Below are 17,308 nucleotides of genomic sequence, written 5' to 3' on the forward strand. Positions count from 1 at the left end.
AACCTATTTGGCTGGTGATTCTGTATTTGAATTCTCAAATCCGCTCCCACCATCTCAAATTGCACAATGTCAACGAACGGCCCCCGTCCCGCAAAGCGTGCCCGTCAGGCTTGCGATCCATGTCGGTAAAGTGATCGAAATTTCATTCACTGAGTTTGTATTGAGAATCACAGACGGAAAAAGTCGCGATGTCCTGGCGAAAAGCCTGTTTGCTCATATTGTGAACGACTAAAGCAGCAATGTGTCTATTCACAGAGTGAACTTGCAGAGCCAGAATCTGCCGCTGAAATGGTGAGTGGCCATCGAAACAGTATATTATCTGATTTAACATATCTTATTGAACAGGCTAAGCGTCTGGAGAGTGTCGAAGACAAACTGGAGGAGTTGATAAGTAGTCTAGGGTGAGCCAAAAAGAATATCGGCCCGCAAATGCTGATGACACAACTAACAGGTTGAAGACCAAGACAAGAGTTGAGTCCAGTTACAATGGACTTCAATTTGATGTCACACGCCACAGATACTCCAAGTCTTGAGGAACAAAATTCTCTCATGAGAGCTGCGCGGCTGTACCTGGCTTTCTGCAACTACCAGCCCCTTCCGCTATTCAGTTCTGGCGACTTTCTTGAAAACTTCATGTCGAGAGACACAAGTCTTATTTGTGTGGTTCAGGCTATTGCTCTTCGCTTTGATGCTGTATCCGAAAGCAGTGATTCGCACTTACAGAAGTTGGTGGGAAGAGCACGGTCTTTGGTTATGAATCAAATCACCAACGGAGTCTTAGAAGTCTCTTCCCTACAAACTCTTTGTCTCTTGGCTCTGTTTGAGTTCTCCTGTGGGGTTCCTTAACCTTAACATTTCTGATCATAGACACTGACCTATTATAGCTGGCAATACTACCCAGGCCGGACTGACTATCAGCATGGCATCATACCTAGCTCAGAGCATCACCACTCGTGGCCAGGTTCTAAACGACATACAAGAAGAGCCAGACGAAAGAATTCGCTGCTTATGGAGCATCTACTTTCTCAAAAATCTTCAAGGCGATGGCATTCAAACAAATATGCTGATGGCCGGGACCCGCACACCTTTTGACACCGGTTCGGGGATCTCTCATACATATAACGCCCCGGCCATTCCCCAATACCCCAGCTCAAACCCGAGAGAAGATGTGGGGCTGGTATATTATAGCATTCAAATCAGTGAATTATGGGGCGCCGCTATGAACTATGCAGCTACTCGTGTGGACCACACTTCGCCCGCACCCTGGTTCCCCCACTCCGACTACTCAATCATTACATACCGACACACGGAGTTTGATGCCCGGGTCCCTCTTAGACACCGATATCATGCCAACAGGTTCCAAAGTCATACCCTGGAGGAGCTTGATCAACGCCGTGACTTTTGGGTAGCCTGGCTCTTCCTCCAATTCGTTTATCTGACAATCCCCTGTCTACTCAATCACCCATTTTTACTATCCATGAGATTGCGGAACTTCAAGCATATAATGCCCCAGTCTTTTCTCCGTCAGTCCTTTGAGAACATCAAATTTTGCACTGGGTGGGTTCTTCATTTGATTGACTTGATAGAGCACAAAGGTTTTGAGGTCTACGATCCGATAATTGGGCACTGCGTTGTGATTGTCGCGACAATTCATCTTCAACATAGTTTTGTCGAAGAGCAGGAACTCAGGCACAAGGCGACAAGTGGATATAGTAAATGTGTACGCTTTCTGCAACCACTGAGTGAACGATGGCCTCATGTCAAATACATGGTGAGTTAGATCTGATTTATGCTTTCGGTACCTATACTAATAGCTTCACAGACGCAGAAACTACAAAGTCTGCGAGAGAGTATCGCGACAAATCCAGGCCGTCAGACATGGTCTATCAATTCACGTCTCCTATGGGAGGTGCTTGTTTACGATCATGCAAGCAGATCCCCCGCTTCAAATAACATTTCCCGAAATTCATTCTCCGATCATGACGTTAGGCAACAATATTCAGGGATGACCAGTTCAGATATTGACTTCCAACTCCTTGGGTCAGCTGGAATATCGGGCCACAAGACTGTCGTCAAGGAGGTTGCCGACGGGCCACCCGAATCGGTTTCCACTCCTCCAACTGAATTCACCCATGAGAGGGGTACTCATACCACCTTGTTCATGAAGCCTTCTGGGATGATGGGAGACATGATGGGAGAAATCATCAATGAAAATTTATTTGTAGAGCCGGAGAATTATGGGAGAGCAATTGAGGATTGGTGGAACATGCCATCTTTATGATATTATATATAGCGCAAGTTGATATCTGCAATCGCCCTTTCAAAAAGATGTGTGCTTTCAATTAAAGCTTTGCCATAATATCCTTTGACCACAGTTGACAAAGTGGCCCATCCTTTCCGTATACAGGGTCTTCCTCAGGTAATTTCACGGCCGCGATCTCTTTTCGCAGCAACCTCAGATCAATCCTGGTTCTCCCAATCTCATTCCTCCAACGTGGACAATTCTTGATAACAAAAGAATATCAGTAAATGAGTTAACAGTCCAGAATAAAAGTTGTCTGACCTCTGGATACACTCCCACATAGCGATAGTCCGCTGTACTTTCTAGAGAACTATGAGCTGTACCTGCCGGGAGGACGATGACATCGCCCACATTGACGACCAACTTCATGCCAACTGAAACGTCGTCACCAGTCGCCGCCCCTAAGAGTAAGGTTGAAGACCCCTGAAAGATACCTATAGCAGTTTATATAAACATCAGCCCCAATTATGTTAGACTGTAAGTGGTAAAATTATCCTACCATAGCATTCGTGGCTGTTGGGATGAAAATGCCGAATGTTTATTGGGCCCCATGTGCCCTAAAGAAATCAGAACTTTTTTCAGATCAGAATTTTGAAGACATGGTATTAGGACTAACTTTTTTCTCCCATTTTCCTGCCGTGAGAAACTCTGTCACACATTCCTCGGTTCTGGGCGAAGGTAAGACGGCTCTGTAATGAATGACGGGAAGGGTACTGTTAGGCGAGTGCGCTGTTGGCTGGAGATAATAAACGTCCGGAGAGGCCATCTTAGTAAAGCAGCTTCATAGGTACTCGAGTTTAGCTTTAACTGTGGTATTTGTGGCTTCTTATCACGAGGAATATCTCCCCGGACACGGACCGCACCCGGAGACTCTACGCATATAGTTTTGATAAGAGACGGAAAAGAAGCCTATTGGAAGAATGAAACAAGAAACGAGGTTGTCTTGTTACAACGATTATGATACACGATTTGATTTGAGTATATGAATAGTTAGATGCCCGTCTGTTTTCTTCATTCCTGCATATCAGACAATTGTCGTTTTCAATATGGATACAGAGAAGAAACAAGAACTTTCGAAAGAGCAAAGTCTCTCTGAAGGTGCTATGGTACCCCATGATGAGACACATCCTAGTTCGAATATAGCCGTCATTCACGATGCCATAGAAAATATCGGCATGGGTCGATACCAGTGGGGATTGACACTCTCCTGCGGCTTCGGATTCATTGCAGATCAAGTAAGGATGAAATGAACATATTACAAATAAGTTGTCTAACACCTCTCTTAGATGCTCCTCGTCACAATAAGCCTTATCATGCCGCAGGCATCCAAGGAATTCGCACCCTTACATGCAACACTTCTATCTGCCACTCAGTATGCTGGCTTATTGGTGGGGGCCTTGGTATTTGGGTTCGGGGCCGATATTATCGGCCGCCGCATAGCGTGGCAGGCTTCGATTTTTGGGGTGTCTATTTTCACGACGATCTGTGGCGCCTCGCCTAATTGGGCAGCATTGAATGTATTCGTTGCCCTGGCAGGCTTCTTTGGTGGAGGCAACTGTTGGTGTTTCTTTCAATTGCAAAAGAAACGTGTGCTAATGACCACGCAGTGGCCATAGATCTGACGGTTCTTGCCGAGTCTTTACCCCGCAAATGGGGATTTCTTCTAAGCGCCTTAGCTTGTTTGTGGGGGTTGGGAAACACATTCACTGGGCTGATCGGTAACCTCCATCATATCGAAAGCACTAATGTTTTATTGACTGAGATTCTAGCTTGGCCACTCGTGGCGAACTTCTGTTGCCCAGATGGCGCTACGCCCGCTACGTGTGCCAAAAGCGATAATATGGGCTGGAGATATCTCTATATAATCATTGGCTGCCTCTGCCTGGTCATGTCCATTCTTCGCTCGTTCGTTTTGAATATGAGTGAATCACCGAAATGGCTTATCTCCCAAGGCAAGTTGAATGAGGCAGTAGTTTCTATCAACAAAATCAGTAGGATCAACAGGTCCGCATTTATTATTTCAAGCGAACAACTCCACCCACATCATGGAGGGGCGCCCAATACTTTGGGAGATACATTTAGTATGGTAGCTGGTTTATTTCGGGGCCGCCAACAAATTCGTTCTATGATCTGTCTTATCATTCTCTGGCTTCTGATCGGCATAGCGTATGCATCCCCCTACTTTGAGTCATCCAGCTCAAGACTTTGAAAAATACTAACAATGTTAGATACCCTATATATACTGTCTTCCTGACATACTATCTCGAGGCTCATGGAGCCAAACTAGGCACAGGAGGCATTTATCAGACCTACCGCGACTGGTCCGTGTCCTCGGCTGTTGGAATTTTCGGCCCTGTTTTCAGCGCTGTCCTCATTCAGACGAGTTTCCTTGGACGTCGTCGCACTATCTGCATTACGGCATTTGCTTGCGCAATATTCGCCGGAGCCTTTACAACTGTGAGGAATGAGTCCCAGAATTTGGCCTTCTCTTGCATGATAAACTTCTGGTTGAATGCCTTGTATGGAGTGATCTATGGGTGAGCGATCCTTGGCAACCAGCAGATTATGTGTCCGCTCTACTAATTTCATACAGATATACCCCCGAGGTTATGCCGGATAAGTACCGGGCGACGGGGTGTGGTTTGGCCCTGGCTTGCGGCCGTGTTGCATCGCTGTCAGCCCCTTTCATTGCCACCTGGGGTAATGTATATACCTCGGTCCCAATTTTTGTCTGCTGTGGACTTTTTGTTGCGATGGGAGTTGTGTCCTTAGTTTTACCATTCGAACCTCGCAATTTTGATAATCAGTAGTTGAATTCTCAATGTACAGGGGGTCGGTTTTGACGTCGGATCCGCGCTTTTGAATAGCATATACGTATTGAGGTACTTTGGGGTTGCAGTTTAAGATTAGCTAACGGAGCAGTATTACTACTGAATTTGCCATTTTCTTTTCATGAGCTCAGCCGTATTCTGGCAGTTTCGAAACTAGGCTTTACTAAATACATTTCAATCCGTTTCATAAAGAACTATTATTGATAGCTACGCGGCGCTACGGGTGATGCAGTAAAGCAACATGGCCAACTAAGAGCCTGACAAGATAGTATTTCAAATGCGACTAGATGAAGGAATATCTATTGAGATTTTACAACTCAAAACTACTATCTTTCTATGTACAGAAACCTCTTCAAGTTCCACCAAAATCCCCTTTCAATGACCTCGTGAGATAAAGTCAAGAGAGAAGCCTCATTTCCCTTGGAACGCCCACTTTTGCTTGGTAATGGCTCACCATCCCAAATATAAAAGCTATGATCTGAGCCCTTCTTTGGAACAGATGTCGTCTGGGCAAAAGTCTCTCGTTCGGCCATTCCCAATGGATCTCGCTCTGGCTCTTCGATCCACGATAGTCCAGCTCCCCAGTATTCAAACCGAGTACGGCCTTGGTAAGTCCAAATGTAATCCTCCCAGCGGTTTTCTGAGAGAGTCTGCATGTAATGTAGAGAGCTCCCCGGGTACAGAGCAGTCACTTTCCCGTTGGTAGGTTTGACTATACAGCGTACGTAAGAAAACAGAACACAAATCATAACCAGCTAGAAGCGAGGCATTGAACAACTTACACCAGCTACGGCAAGATCCTGTCCAAACCATGTCTCTCATCAACTCCACTGTATGGCAATCGAAATCTTGCTCGACCTCTTGGCGGATTTCGAACGAGCGCACGCGCTCACGTATGAGCTTTCGTAAAATGCGGATGAAATAGTCACTAGTGGCTTCCAACGGACCTTTTTTGAGAAAATGAACTAGTCAGTTTTCGTCTCTTGCAACATTTCAGTGATGGAAACTTACCCATTAAACTGCCATTTGATATAGGAGTATTGGGACCCAGAAACATCAGGTAATTGGGGAAGCCTGAGACCCCCGTGCCGAGATATGAAACGGGATCCGAGCTCCATTTATCTTGAAGGTTCATTGAGTCTCGGCCAATAATAGGAAATCTTGGCTTGAAGCTGGTGTTGAATCCCGTTGCGGCGATGAGCACGTCTACTTCACGTATCACCCGAGAGCCGTTTTCTATCTCGGTTGTAACACCTTCCTTGACGATTTCTGAGATTGGATCAAAAATTGGATGAACATTCCCCTCCTGGAGTGCCAGGAGATATGCTTCACCAGGATTGGTCCTCCGGCATCCGACCTCAAATGTTGGAATGAACTTTGACTGCAGGTATTCATCATGAATAAGCTCTTTCATGCGTACTTCGAACTTCTTCCGAAGCCCTGTTTGCTCGAGGCTCCCTTTGATGAATGCTTTGAAGTTTGAGTTAAACGGGCTTTCGAGGCCTTTGCGCATCTCTAAATAAGAATCTCGATTCTGACGGAATCCTTGTTTGTCGTCTTCACTGTACTGCGGATTCTTGTTGTCAGACGCTTGCTGCCCAGCTGGTGGACATATCCACGACGGAGTGCGGATGTAGATGTCAACGTCCTCGCAGAGAGGCTGGATTTTGGGAAGTAGTTGCACGGCACTAGCGCCTGCCCCGATAATTGCGACACGTTTACCCTTCAAATCGATAGCTGAATCCCAGCGAGCAGTGTGCAGCAAGGGACCCTCGAAAGATGACAGCCCGCTGATTGTTGGCATCTGTGGATGGTGCAGAATGCCGCCAGCGTTGATGAGAATCTCACTCTCAACTGTCCCGTAATCTTTAATATCTACAGCCCAAGTTGCCTTGGTCTCGTCCCACGTGGCGCTTGTCACTTCGCAGTTGTAATGAATATAACGTTCCAGATCAAAGTGCTTTGCAACATTTTTCAGGTAGTTCTGAATCTCAGTCGAAGATGCATAGCTGGGGCGCATGTCAGTCTCGTTAGTCTTCAGTCAAATTGAAAACACATACAACTCAGACCAGTCAGGATTGGGTGCAAATGAGAACTGGTAAACGTGACTGGGCACATCACAGGCACAGCCTGAGAACCGTTAGCCCTAGGCCATCACTATACAAAGCAAGCATACCTGGGTACCGATTCTCATACCAGGTCCCACCCAAATCCGGGGACTTTTCAAAAATCATGAATTCCACATACTCCTCCAAATGTTTTTGGAGTTTATAAGCTATAGTTTGTCAGTGGACGGCTGTAATTGAACATGGTCTCCGTACCCATTAAGACACCGGAAACTCTTGAAACCCTGGTCAGCGATTTTACTTTAACAACATTAATATACTCACCCGGCTCCAATTATCGTGCAACGAAGGTGCTTCATTTTGATTCTTTCAAGCGTGGTTGAGTCTGTGAATATACGTTGAGGTAAATAGTGAAACCAGAAAAACTGTATAGAATCATAAAAAACGAATAGGATTTCTTCACTCTGCCTTTAATCTCTGTTGCCAGTAGAGATAATAGCGATAATGCTTACTTTCAACAATCTCCGCCCGGATACGGCCCGCTGCCGGGTCACACCAGGAGACGGCATGGGTCCCGGATGAATAACCCAAGAGTTGGCGTTGAGCGCATACTCAATGTAGATAAGAAGGATATACCACAGCTCATGTCTTGTCTTACTTACTGTGATATCCGGAATATAGTCAGTTCATTGATCTACCGTTCCAATCTCACCCGGCCACTAGAAATCTATCAAACCAATATGAATCGCCTATTCTCCTTTGGCAAACAAGACGCTGCTTCTTCAAACAGCAGCACAGCAAGCGAAGCGGGGGATCGAGCTCTTCCCGCACAGTGGTATCGTTCGCCAGCCCTTTATTCCCTTGAGCGGCGAGCAATCTTCTCCAAGAAATGGATGGTCATTACCCACGAGACACGCTTCCCCAATTCGGGTGATTACGTGCAGTATACAGTCGCTGGGTATAATTTTTTCGTCATCAAGGATCGCAAAAACACCATTCGGGCCTTTCATAACGTTTGTCGGCATCGAGCGTACCCTGTTATGGAATCCGAGTCCGGGACGGCAAGCATCATTGCTTGCAAATATCACGGTGAGTTCCGTAACAATACAAAGCGCTACCGTGCTAATATATCCAGGGTGGTCTTACGGCCTGGATGGTAAACTTGCGAAGGCGCCGAAATATCAAGACATCGACGGGTTCGACAAAAGCACAAATGGATTGTTTCCCGTTCATGTCCATATCGATAAGCTGGGGTTTATTTGGGTGAACTTGGAAGCTTCGATGGAGCCTACCTTCTCATGGGAGAATGATACTGGTGGTGTCGACCGGCAGCCACGCCTACAGCACTTCAAAATGTCTGAATATCGGTTCGACCATCAGTGGAGTATGATGGGCGATTACAATTGGAAAACACTCGCTGATAACTATAACGAAGTATGTCTCTCATTGAATAAGGGAACTGAATCTAACTGTGTCAGTGCTACCACTGTCCAACCGGTCATCCAGGTGTCAATTCCGTCTCAGACCTTTCAAGATATCATGTTGAGGTGAACAGCGGAATCATCGAGCATTACAACACGAACAAGGAAGATACGACGGGATTCGATATCAATAGCTCTTTTTACTTCCCCAATGCGTCTATTACTATCTCGTATGCTTCATATCCGCTTTAGACGAGCACTACTGATTGGTTTTCACAAACAGTCCAATCTTTTTTTACATGATGAGATGCATACCTGTCTCAGAGTCTCAAACTCTCATGGAGTATGAAGTATACCGGCATAAAGACGCACCAGAAGCCGAATTCACCGAGATCAGTGATTTTTTTAAGCAGGTCCTTCATGAAGATAAAGACCTTTGCAATGCTGCGCAGAAAAACCTGAACACGGGCATCTTTACCAACGGACAGCTGCATCCTAATGCAGAGAAGGTAAGTTTCGATGGTAACTCAAATAGCGAAAACCTTGAACTAAATTACGAAAAGGGACCTTTATACTTCCAAAAGCTAGTTCGAGACTTGGTCTTTAAGCATCGGCAGGAGGAAGAAGAGGCTGGTCTGGATATTTGGCCAGCAACACCTCAGCATGTCAAGACTGCAAAGGTCGATGAAGAACTACAGTTCTGTCAGGGGCTCGACTGTGCATTAGATAAATCTCTAGCATGGTAGTAAAATCTTCGATTTGTGTGTTTCTTCATGTGCTCTCCTTAGCTACGATCTATAATCGTCTCTGGTTTCTTGTTCCCAAAATCCTCCTATCAGTCTTTATACGGTTGAACTTTAAGGTGCCGAGGCAGGCACGTATCATACCCACAGTAGCCACAAAATTGAGAGTATTAACATTGGAGCTTGGAGTCCTTAGATATGTGTTATGAACCACCGCTATCACTCTAGATTTCTATATTTGTAACGGATGACAGGACTGGGAGATGAAAGAAAGTGTTAATCACATTGTTTCAATCTACTCCTAAGTTCAATGCATTTTCTATGCTATTTATAATAGGTAGAGACTTTTAGCAAGAGCCGTATTTCCATATTATCGTTTTGCTGCTACAGTATAGGTTAGATATCCATAAAATACTGCTACATAAAACCACGAGGATATGGATATATAAATCGGGTGCCTAAGACAGTTTTGAACGTCTGGGCACGCATTAATTACAAACTGACCTTGATGGTTTGAAAAACGAACTGAACAACATTTACCAACTGCTCAACTGCTTAATCGCTCGTTTATCACCTTAATCGCTCGTTTATCACGCAGTAAGTTGTTTTCTCACGGTTCTCGCCAAGGCAGGGTCTCCAGCGATGTCCAAGGAGGGCACGGATATCTATTGCGATGACCGGACGATTGCTTATGGAAGTGGGGATGCATGCGCTTATTCACAGATAAGCGGGTTTTTGTCTCTATATTTTAACGATATTCTTTGTTAACCTCTGTACCTGTGCTAGGACATGTTAGGGGTTTAGGGATCCCCAAGTAGATTGATCCAATATCCCTGGCTGCAATGCACCAAAGCCAGATTAGGAAATCGTGTCGTCGAGTAGACAAAGTATTCCCAGGAGCATCGAGCACAGAATGGAAATGCTGATTAGGTGGCCAAGTAGGAAGCTCCATGATGGCGCAATTAATTGCAGCCAGTTCACCAGGATTAAAGATCAGGTTGATAAAGCCAGGCTCTTTTGATGGGACAAACGGGACGATGGGTGCGATCTGGAAACGGAGGGGTACTCGTGACAGAACTAGCGTGTTGCATTTATTGGTGTAGCTTACTCAGGCCGCTCACCGTTAGGCTCAGTTCATACTCAGTGAGCGGATCAGAACACTCAGGCACTCAGGTAACGATCAGATCATGCTCAATTATCGGATCAGGGCGCTCAGGGGGTGCTCGGTTGTACTCAATGAGCAAAAAGCGGCAAAGCCTGAGCACTAAAACGGAAATGAAGTACGTAGGTACTCAATACTCCGGTGGAAATTACAGCAAACTTCTGATATTGCAGCAGAGTACTGGAGGTCGTGTAAACGAGGGTTAAATATATTTATCGATTTCCGTCAACCAATCAGCAAAGGGGAGGTGATGGAATAAAAGCAGGCATGAAGAATGGAAAGCGAATATTAAAGGGGAGGCGACGAATGATATGGTAAAGGGGACAGATTCGCCAAGACTATTGAATAATGAGAAGAAATTGTTTAGAAGGCATCCGTTTGGACAGGAGCAGCTAACTCTGCTTCCCCAACTAGGATCTAGTCGATTAGATAGATGCTCCATGGTCTATTTCCTTTTATTGACCCGCCGATATCATAGGCCGCTGCAATGTTTCACGTTATTCTTCTGTTTCCTCTCATTTTCTTCTCGATTAACACATTGGACTTCTGACTACCCGATGTTGACGTGGGCCAGATGATAGATAGTGCCTAGTGGCATAAATGCAAGAGCTCTGAAAGCATGTTGCAGTCTTCAAGGAATAGAAGCATCAACTATCTTTTAGCCGGAGATGACGCTCGCCTTTGAATCCAAGGGTATTGGAAACGACATAAGAGTGGATCTTACACTACCGGGCTTCTCGGGGACTGGGTTTGCGATCACCGTGGCACATCTACGGAAACGTTTTACGGCCATGCAGACAATACCTATATTAATTTGTATTTGTCCTAGATGTAAGATGCGCACCTCAATAAATTCCAAACCAGGAAGCCAAGCCAGTATCTCTCTTTATAATTTGTACACTTTTAATGCGCTTTAGAAGCCTTCTTTCAATAATAGAATTAACTGTATGTATGGCATAAACCAGGTTGTCCGCATGGCCATCAGTTTGGGCCGTACATACGACTCCTCACCGCTTTCGGTTGGCTCTGAACGCCGATTAGATCCTTGCGCAGCCGAGCTAACCCTAATCCTTTCCTACTATTTGCGACATTGTGACCCATTCAATTGCGTCTTCTCATTGGCTTTTCACGAAATGACCTCTCAATAAACAAAATTACTCTTGTCTCCTTGATTTCTCGAACACAGCCACAAATTGCCCAGAATGAATCGTCATTTATTCCGTCGCTTATTGCCTAAGCCGGTTGCCAACGATGGGTCGCAACTACGTGATCACCAGGCCAACGAGCGTACCTTTCTTTCTTGGAACCGAATGGGACTAGCCTTCGCAGCTATGTCACTTGCTCTCGCTCGACTTGATATCATTGACAACATCTTTAATCGCAAATCCCGCGAGGAGATAATTAACGCTCCTAAGTCATCCGCGAGAACTGTCTCCCCAGGAAAGCTATCAAGCGAGAAAGATATTCCAGTAGCAGGAAATGGATCACCAATTCTGATTGGAAATACGAGCGATCGTGTGGCTAGCCGCGTTTGTCAGGCCATCAGTATCTGGTCATTTGGATATTCATTTGCTCGGTACATGTCCACTCGAAGTAATTTATTGCAAGGACGCTTTGTTCCTGCAATCTGGGGGCCTTTGTTGATAACATGTGGCTCCCTCGGCGTTTTTGGTATTACCCTGAAGCTAGAGTGAAATGACGGGCGAGAAGGTTACTGATTTATGGGCTAACCGTGTAAAGAGTACGCATGGGTCCCCCTTCATTTGCATCGCATACATGTATACTACATTAAATTTGGCTCCTAGATCGATACCAATAGATATGTCAAGCTTTTTCTTATTTTGGCAGAATCATAACTGCATTGCCTCTCCATAAGTTCTCGCGGACAAGGAAGAAACCTAATAGTAGAGGTTGCCAATTGCGACTCGGGTACTGAGGAAAATATGAGCGAAAAGTGATACTCAATATTGCCTAATGACCACATGCCAGTTGTAGCTTTTCCCGGGGCAATTGATTTAGAGCCCTTATGCGCTATGGCGTCTTCTCTGCTCGTAGTGATCCCCCCAACATGACCATGCAGAAAATATATTAATTATCAGCCACTGCACAAGATGTCGGGGACTATATGTAAGCATTTCGGGCACCAGAAGATCATCTGTCAGCCTCCTGAAACATGTGGGGCGACGTACAGTAGCGGATCAAGGGGCTCTCAGCTGGTCGCCGTTTACCATGTCTCTCAATTTGAGCTACACCATTGTATGCTGCTATGTTCCTACAACCACTCCGAAGTAATAGTCGACTGGTATCACCGAAGTCGATACTTTCAATATGCCCAATCATATTTCCCATGGTACTATCGATTTATACTCCCCATTCAGTTGTCTATGTACCAAGTCACGATACTTACGCTGCTTGAAACACATTCGAAGGTCCAATGTTCCTAATAGCCTCATGCGAGATCCGAGCAAGATTGATCCCTGACCCGTGTGACCAAAGTCTGGTCCAAAGGTGTCGAATGACGAGACAAAAGGGGTTGCTGATACTTGCTACATATTCTTGTCGATCAACGACAAAAAAGCAAAAAAAGTTCTTGACCGACGCAGGGGTCGAACCTGCAATCTCTTGATTCGTAGTCAAGCGCCTTGCCATTGGGCCAGCCGGCCTTGTTGAGGCGACTCGCTTGCGTCTTGGCCCTCGCAGCCACACCATGTTGACGATTTTAAAGCGTAGAGGTTTCTAAGGAGCTGTCAGACTTGTCATATATGCATTCCGATGGAAAGACGATGCTCTATTGCCGTATTCGGCTTAAGATTGTGCAGCCTTGTTCAGCTTGCCGCCACCGATCTACATGCATCCGATTTGTATGATCACCCCCAGCATCGGGTCGTGCTTGTTCTTGCATGTTGCAGACTCCTCATGGCCAAGTGGTCTCTAGTAAGAAGTTCGATTTTATTTCAGAAAGGTAGCTGCCCGGATAGTCACTGATTTCATCTTTTGGAGGTGCAACAACTTCAGGGCAAGGAAACGAACGAACAATGTGGATTTTGACGAAACCACTGTCTTTCTTCCCATTGGAGACGATGTAAGGAGGAATAATTTTCTTAAAGCCTTTACTGGGCTTTTGTTGATTCGACTTGCGATGATTTATTTTTTTCCTCCTATGAGAAGGCCGTAGAGACTGTCGAATGTGCCTAGTCAACAAATCAGTTAAAGGTCGTATATCATAGAATATGTAGCTATAAGCGTGCGCTTTTTGACCATGTATATAATGATTCGATTATTTAAGACGCGCCAACAAGATCAGGGTCTAGACTATGTCTGGGAGTAAGCGTGATCAAATTAGTCTACCAAAATACCCATTTTATGTGAGGAACTAGAACAATATTGATTTCCATCTTATCAATGCTTTTGGGCTAGGGACTTAAACCCGTCTGGCGGATATTTAATTGCATGTTTCAGGATCTATCAACCGTCCACATCCGTCAGCGGGACCGGGCTCCAATATGGTCCCCGACGTCCGGCCACCAATCCGGACTTCTCGGTTGCATCCTTTGAGGGACTTCTAAGCTATGCGTGAAATGAACAAATTAATCCAACCTGGGCTGTTTTCAAGCAGCAATCAGTTTCTCGTTCTCGGAAGTTGGCAAACGATTCGTGTCTACTCTTCGTCTCGACTATGGCAACCACAAAGTCTCATCCTTGAGTCGGACGTCCACACCACACCACATGTTCTCTCGTCAAGGCGAATAGTGTTCTTCGATATTAATGAAAGCCGTGTCCGCGTGGGATGACCAAAGAGGTCAAAAGAAGTTATTTTGCTTACCACCATCCTTGATCATCCATCTCGACTCATGCGTTTTCTCCTGTCCCCATGACAGAACTTCCTTCGACAAAACGCCACGTCCAATCCGAATCTCCCTTCGGACAGTGCCAAAATCTTGCTGTGAATATTGGCAACCTCCCGAGAGATCCACATCCATCATGCAGTCTCCATTTTAAAGAAATGGCATCCCATCCACCAGAACCTAGGGCTTCTAGTTCCAGTTTCACAGATATAGAGGTGAAAATGGCATCCTCTGCTCGACGACCACCCGAAAATCCGAAACCAGATTCTTCTCTGCCGGCCAGAAGCGATAATTACTTGTTTGCTATCTACTATACCTATTTCCACCCAGCCCATCCGATTCTTCCGCCATGGAACCTATTCCAACAGGCTCACTTGCCGCTTTATTTAAAGCAGGTTGTTGAATTCATCGCTGCCCACTTCACTCCAACCGCATCCAGTGAGACCTATCGCCATACAATTGTTGGAACAGTTCTCAAGCAAGCACCAGAAGCCGAAAAGGTTCAAGCACTTCTTCTATTGTCCATCGTGTTGCATTCGCGCACCGAGCATGTGGAGTCTAAGAACTGTTTGGCCACAGCTGTCGACCTGGCCTTTGAGCTTGGCCTGAACCGGGCTTTTTATGCTGAAACCGAGAGCCCCAACGATCCAATCCGAGCTGAATGTTTACGACGCACATGGTGGGAGCTTTTCATCATCGAAGGTCTCTTGAAATCATTTGGGGTGCAGCATATCTGCCGCACAGCCCTCAAGCCTCTCGAAGTGCTGCTTCCATGCGAAGAGTCTACCTTCCGTGAGGGCCTGATTTTGCCAATTCCACAGACGCTCTCGGAATTCGATGCGCGTTTTTTTGCCGAAAGGGAGCCTGGTTTTTCATCGTATACCTATCGAATCGATGCTGTGCGCATCCTCAACTGGGCACTGGATATACGTGAGATGACCGGAAGTCATGAAAACCTGATAGAGGTTATTGATGCTCGCATAGCCAGTTGGTTCCTCAACTTACCCAGCTCCAAGGCCGAGCTCCTACGGCAAGATGGCTCAGTCAATGAGATAATGTTTCAGGCTTGCATGATTGTTAACATTGCCTCTATTCATCTGAACTTTTCTCGTTCTGGCCTCATGTCATCTTCAGCAGTCGCCACAGATGTCATCTGCAATCGCCAAGCTTCCCCGAAGGACTCCGCCTTCTCCCACCATTCCCATGCTACGAAAGCCGTCAGAGCTGCCAATGAGATATCTTCATTAGCTGCGATCAGTTCGCCAGTTGAAAAACACACCCCGTTACTCACTTGTGCCCTTGCGCTCAGCTGCATTGTTCAGCTTGCAGCCGTAAAGGCAGGTCAGATGTCTGACGCAACCCGTGACCGCATCTGTCTGAATCTTGGAGTGCTGAGATCGATGGGCCGAACCTGGGCCATTTCAAAGACAACTATGCAAAAGGCCAAAGCTGTCGCGCGTGATGTACTGGCTCTGGGGACTCAGCCACCCATGGACCTATTCGATTTCACTACCCTGCTCGACCTAAATGAACAATTCTTGATGGATGGGAGCATCCTTTAAATGCCTGCCTGGTTGATGAGACGACAAAGAATAGAAAGTGGGTCTGATACCCACTCCTCATACCTAGTGAACCGTCTCTTTACTGCTTCTTTCAAATTTCTTAATACATTCGGAATTAGAATGTCCTGGAGCTATATAGGGTGACTAAAGACGAGAAAGAAGCAAATGTTACTCCTTAGACCTGTGTATGACCACCTTAAAACGCCCTAGGGACCGGGAAACTTTTTCTCCACCTCTGTGTATTGTTAGAAGATCTGTATGCGGATCCAAAATAAACTAAACACCTTATAATAGGGCTTGGCCTGGTCGACAAACTGCAGATTAGTAGCAAGTCTGATTTCATCATCCGGATCCATATTCTTGAAAATAGTATGAACCATGAAAGGACTATGGAAGATAAAGATCTCCAGCGTCATATTCAGCTATGAACCATTTCCTTTGACCCTCTTGCCCGTACTTGAGTGCATCGCGGCCAAGGAAACCCGCTCTTCATCCGTCAATGCGTTACGCGCAGACTCTTCTTCGGTCCATTGCTCACTACCAGCAGACTTCTCAAGAGAGATGAGACCACCTGCTTCAAGTGACATATATCTCTGATTGGACCTCCGTTTCACACTATGGGACTCAAATCACAGACTTACATCCGCAGTTCCGAGGAAAAGAAGCACTATATCGTCTAAACAGTTTATGTTATCTCGCATGACCATCTGATGGTCTGTGAACTACGGGGATTTACCACTGGTTTCGACAGGGACCGGTGAGATCAGTTCCAAGGTAGTTGAGTATGACAAATTTAATGCACCCAGTAGATTATCCTGACAATCAGTCTTTGATTGAAGCGTTATTTGTTTCTCGAAAGGGACTTGTCCGAAGTAAAATGTCATGACATAACCCGCGGATGTTCCCGCCGTCGTGGCCCTCAACATGCCGTCACCCGCACAACCCAGGATGATATCACCACCGGACCATCCGGAATCTATTCCTGACTGCCGCTCGCTCTGCAGCATAATTGATAGCCCAAAGATGAAATACCCACGGATCGACGCGTTGGATTAAGGTTATCCGGGGGCAGAATGGATGACTAAGGCCAGATTGGCCAGTCAACGACCTCGGGACTCCTTAACCAGCATTCAGCATTCTTCGCGAAATTACTTGACGACCCAGACGCCTCGGCGGAAATGTGTAGACGTCATTTGGAGGGGAAGCCTCGCTTCTCCCATTGAGTTCTTTACCCCACAAATGGGATGATATCGAGCGAAGTCAATCCCATGTCGAAGCCTCCTACTATGCAAAAGAGTAAAGAACAGCAAAGGAAGGCGCACATTACCTGTAATTGAATTAATCTTGTGTATCAATTGAGAGGTGCAGTGGAGGGC

The 17,308-nt window shown here is 45.9% G+C and overlaps 5 protein-coding genes across 5 annotated transcripts; 4 read left to right on the plus strand and 1 right to left on the minus strand.

Annotated features, from left to right (window-relative positions):
• Window positions 1-66: 66 nt before the first annotated feature.
• PENARI_c009G05647 (Zn(II)2Cys6 transcription factor) lies at window positions 67-2,281 on the plus strand (the record flags this gene model as incomplete). The annotated part of the gene is made up of 6 exons (XM_022631867.1): window positions 67-125; window positions 174-291; window positions 346-401; window positions 459-832; window positions 885-1,405; window positions 1,823-2,281. 6 exons carry the CDS (start codon window positions 67-69, stop codon window positions 2,279-2,281), a joined length of 1,587 nt encoding a protein of 528 aa, XP_022488081.1.
• Window positions 2,282-3,348: 1,067 nt separating this feature from the next.
• PENARI_c009G07833 (uncharacterized protein) lies at window positions 3,349-4,843 on the plus strand (the record flags this gene model as incomplete). The annotated part of the gene is made up of 5 exons (XM_022631935.1): window positions 3,349-3,537; window positions 3,589-3,859; window positions 3,910-3,981; window positions 4,072-4,123; window positions 4,531-4,843. 5 exons carry the CDS (start codon window positions 3,349-3,351, stop codon window positions 4,841-4,843), a joined length of 897 nt encoding a protein of 298 aa, XP_022488294.1.
• Window positions 4,844-5,450: 607 nt separating this feature from the next.
• Window positions 5,451-7,458, minus strand: PENARI_c009G08820 (flavin-containing monooxygenase; the record flags this gene model as incomplete). Its single annotated transcript, XM_022631967.1, has 7 exons — window positions 5,451-5,456; window positions 5,517-5,845; window positions 5,916-6,080; window positions 6,145-7,142; window positions 7,194-7,263; window positions 7,310-7,408; window positions 7,455-7,458. 7 exons carry the CDS (start codon window positions 7,456-7,458, stop codon window positions 5,451-5,453), a joined length of 1,671 nt encoding a protein of 556 aa, XP_022488410.1.
• Window positions 7,459-7,939: 481 nt separating this feature from the next.
• On the plus strand, window positions 7,940-9,366 carry PENARI_c009G10539 (aromatic ring-hydroxylating oxygenase subunit alpha; the record flags this gene model as incomplete). The annotated part of the gene is made up of 5 exons (XM_022632025.1): window positions 7,940-8,288; window positions 8,335-8,633; window positions 8,678-8,850; window positions 8,904-9,129; window positions 9,184-9,366. The coding sequence occupies 5 exons, from the start codon at window positions 7,940-7,942 to the stop codon at window positions 9,364-9,366; spliced, it is 1,230 nt and encodes a 409-aa protein (XP_022488211.1).
• Window positions 9,367-14,591: 5,225 nt separating this feature from the next.
• PENARI_c009G07014 (fungal specific transcription factor domain-containing protein) lies at window positions 14,592-15,932 on the plus strand (the record flags this gene model as incomplete). Its single annotated transcript, XM_022631908.1, has 1 exon — window positions 14,592-15,932. The coding sequence occupies one exon, from the start codon at window positions 14,592-14,594 to the stop codon at window positions 15,930-15,932; it is 1,341 nt and encodes a 446-aa protein (XP_022488314.1).
• Between the last annotated feature and the right edge of the window lie 1,376 nt (window positions 15,933-17,308).

This window comes from Penicillium arizonense (genome assembly GCF_001773325.1).
Source record: "Penicillium arizonense strain CBS 141311 chromosome Unknown PENARI_contig009, whole genome shotgun sequence".
In the NCBI taxonomy this organism is placed as follows: domain Eukaryota; kingdom Fungi; phylum Ascomycota; class Eurotiomycetes; order Eurotiales; family Aspergillaceae; genus Penicillium; species Penicillium arizonense.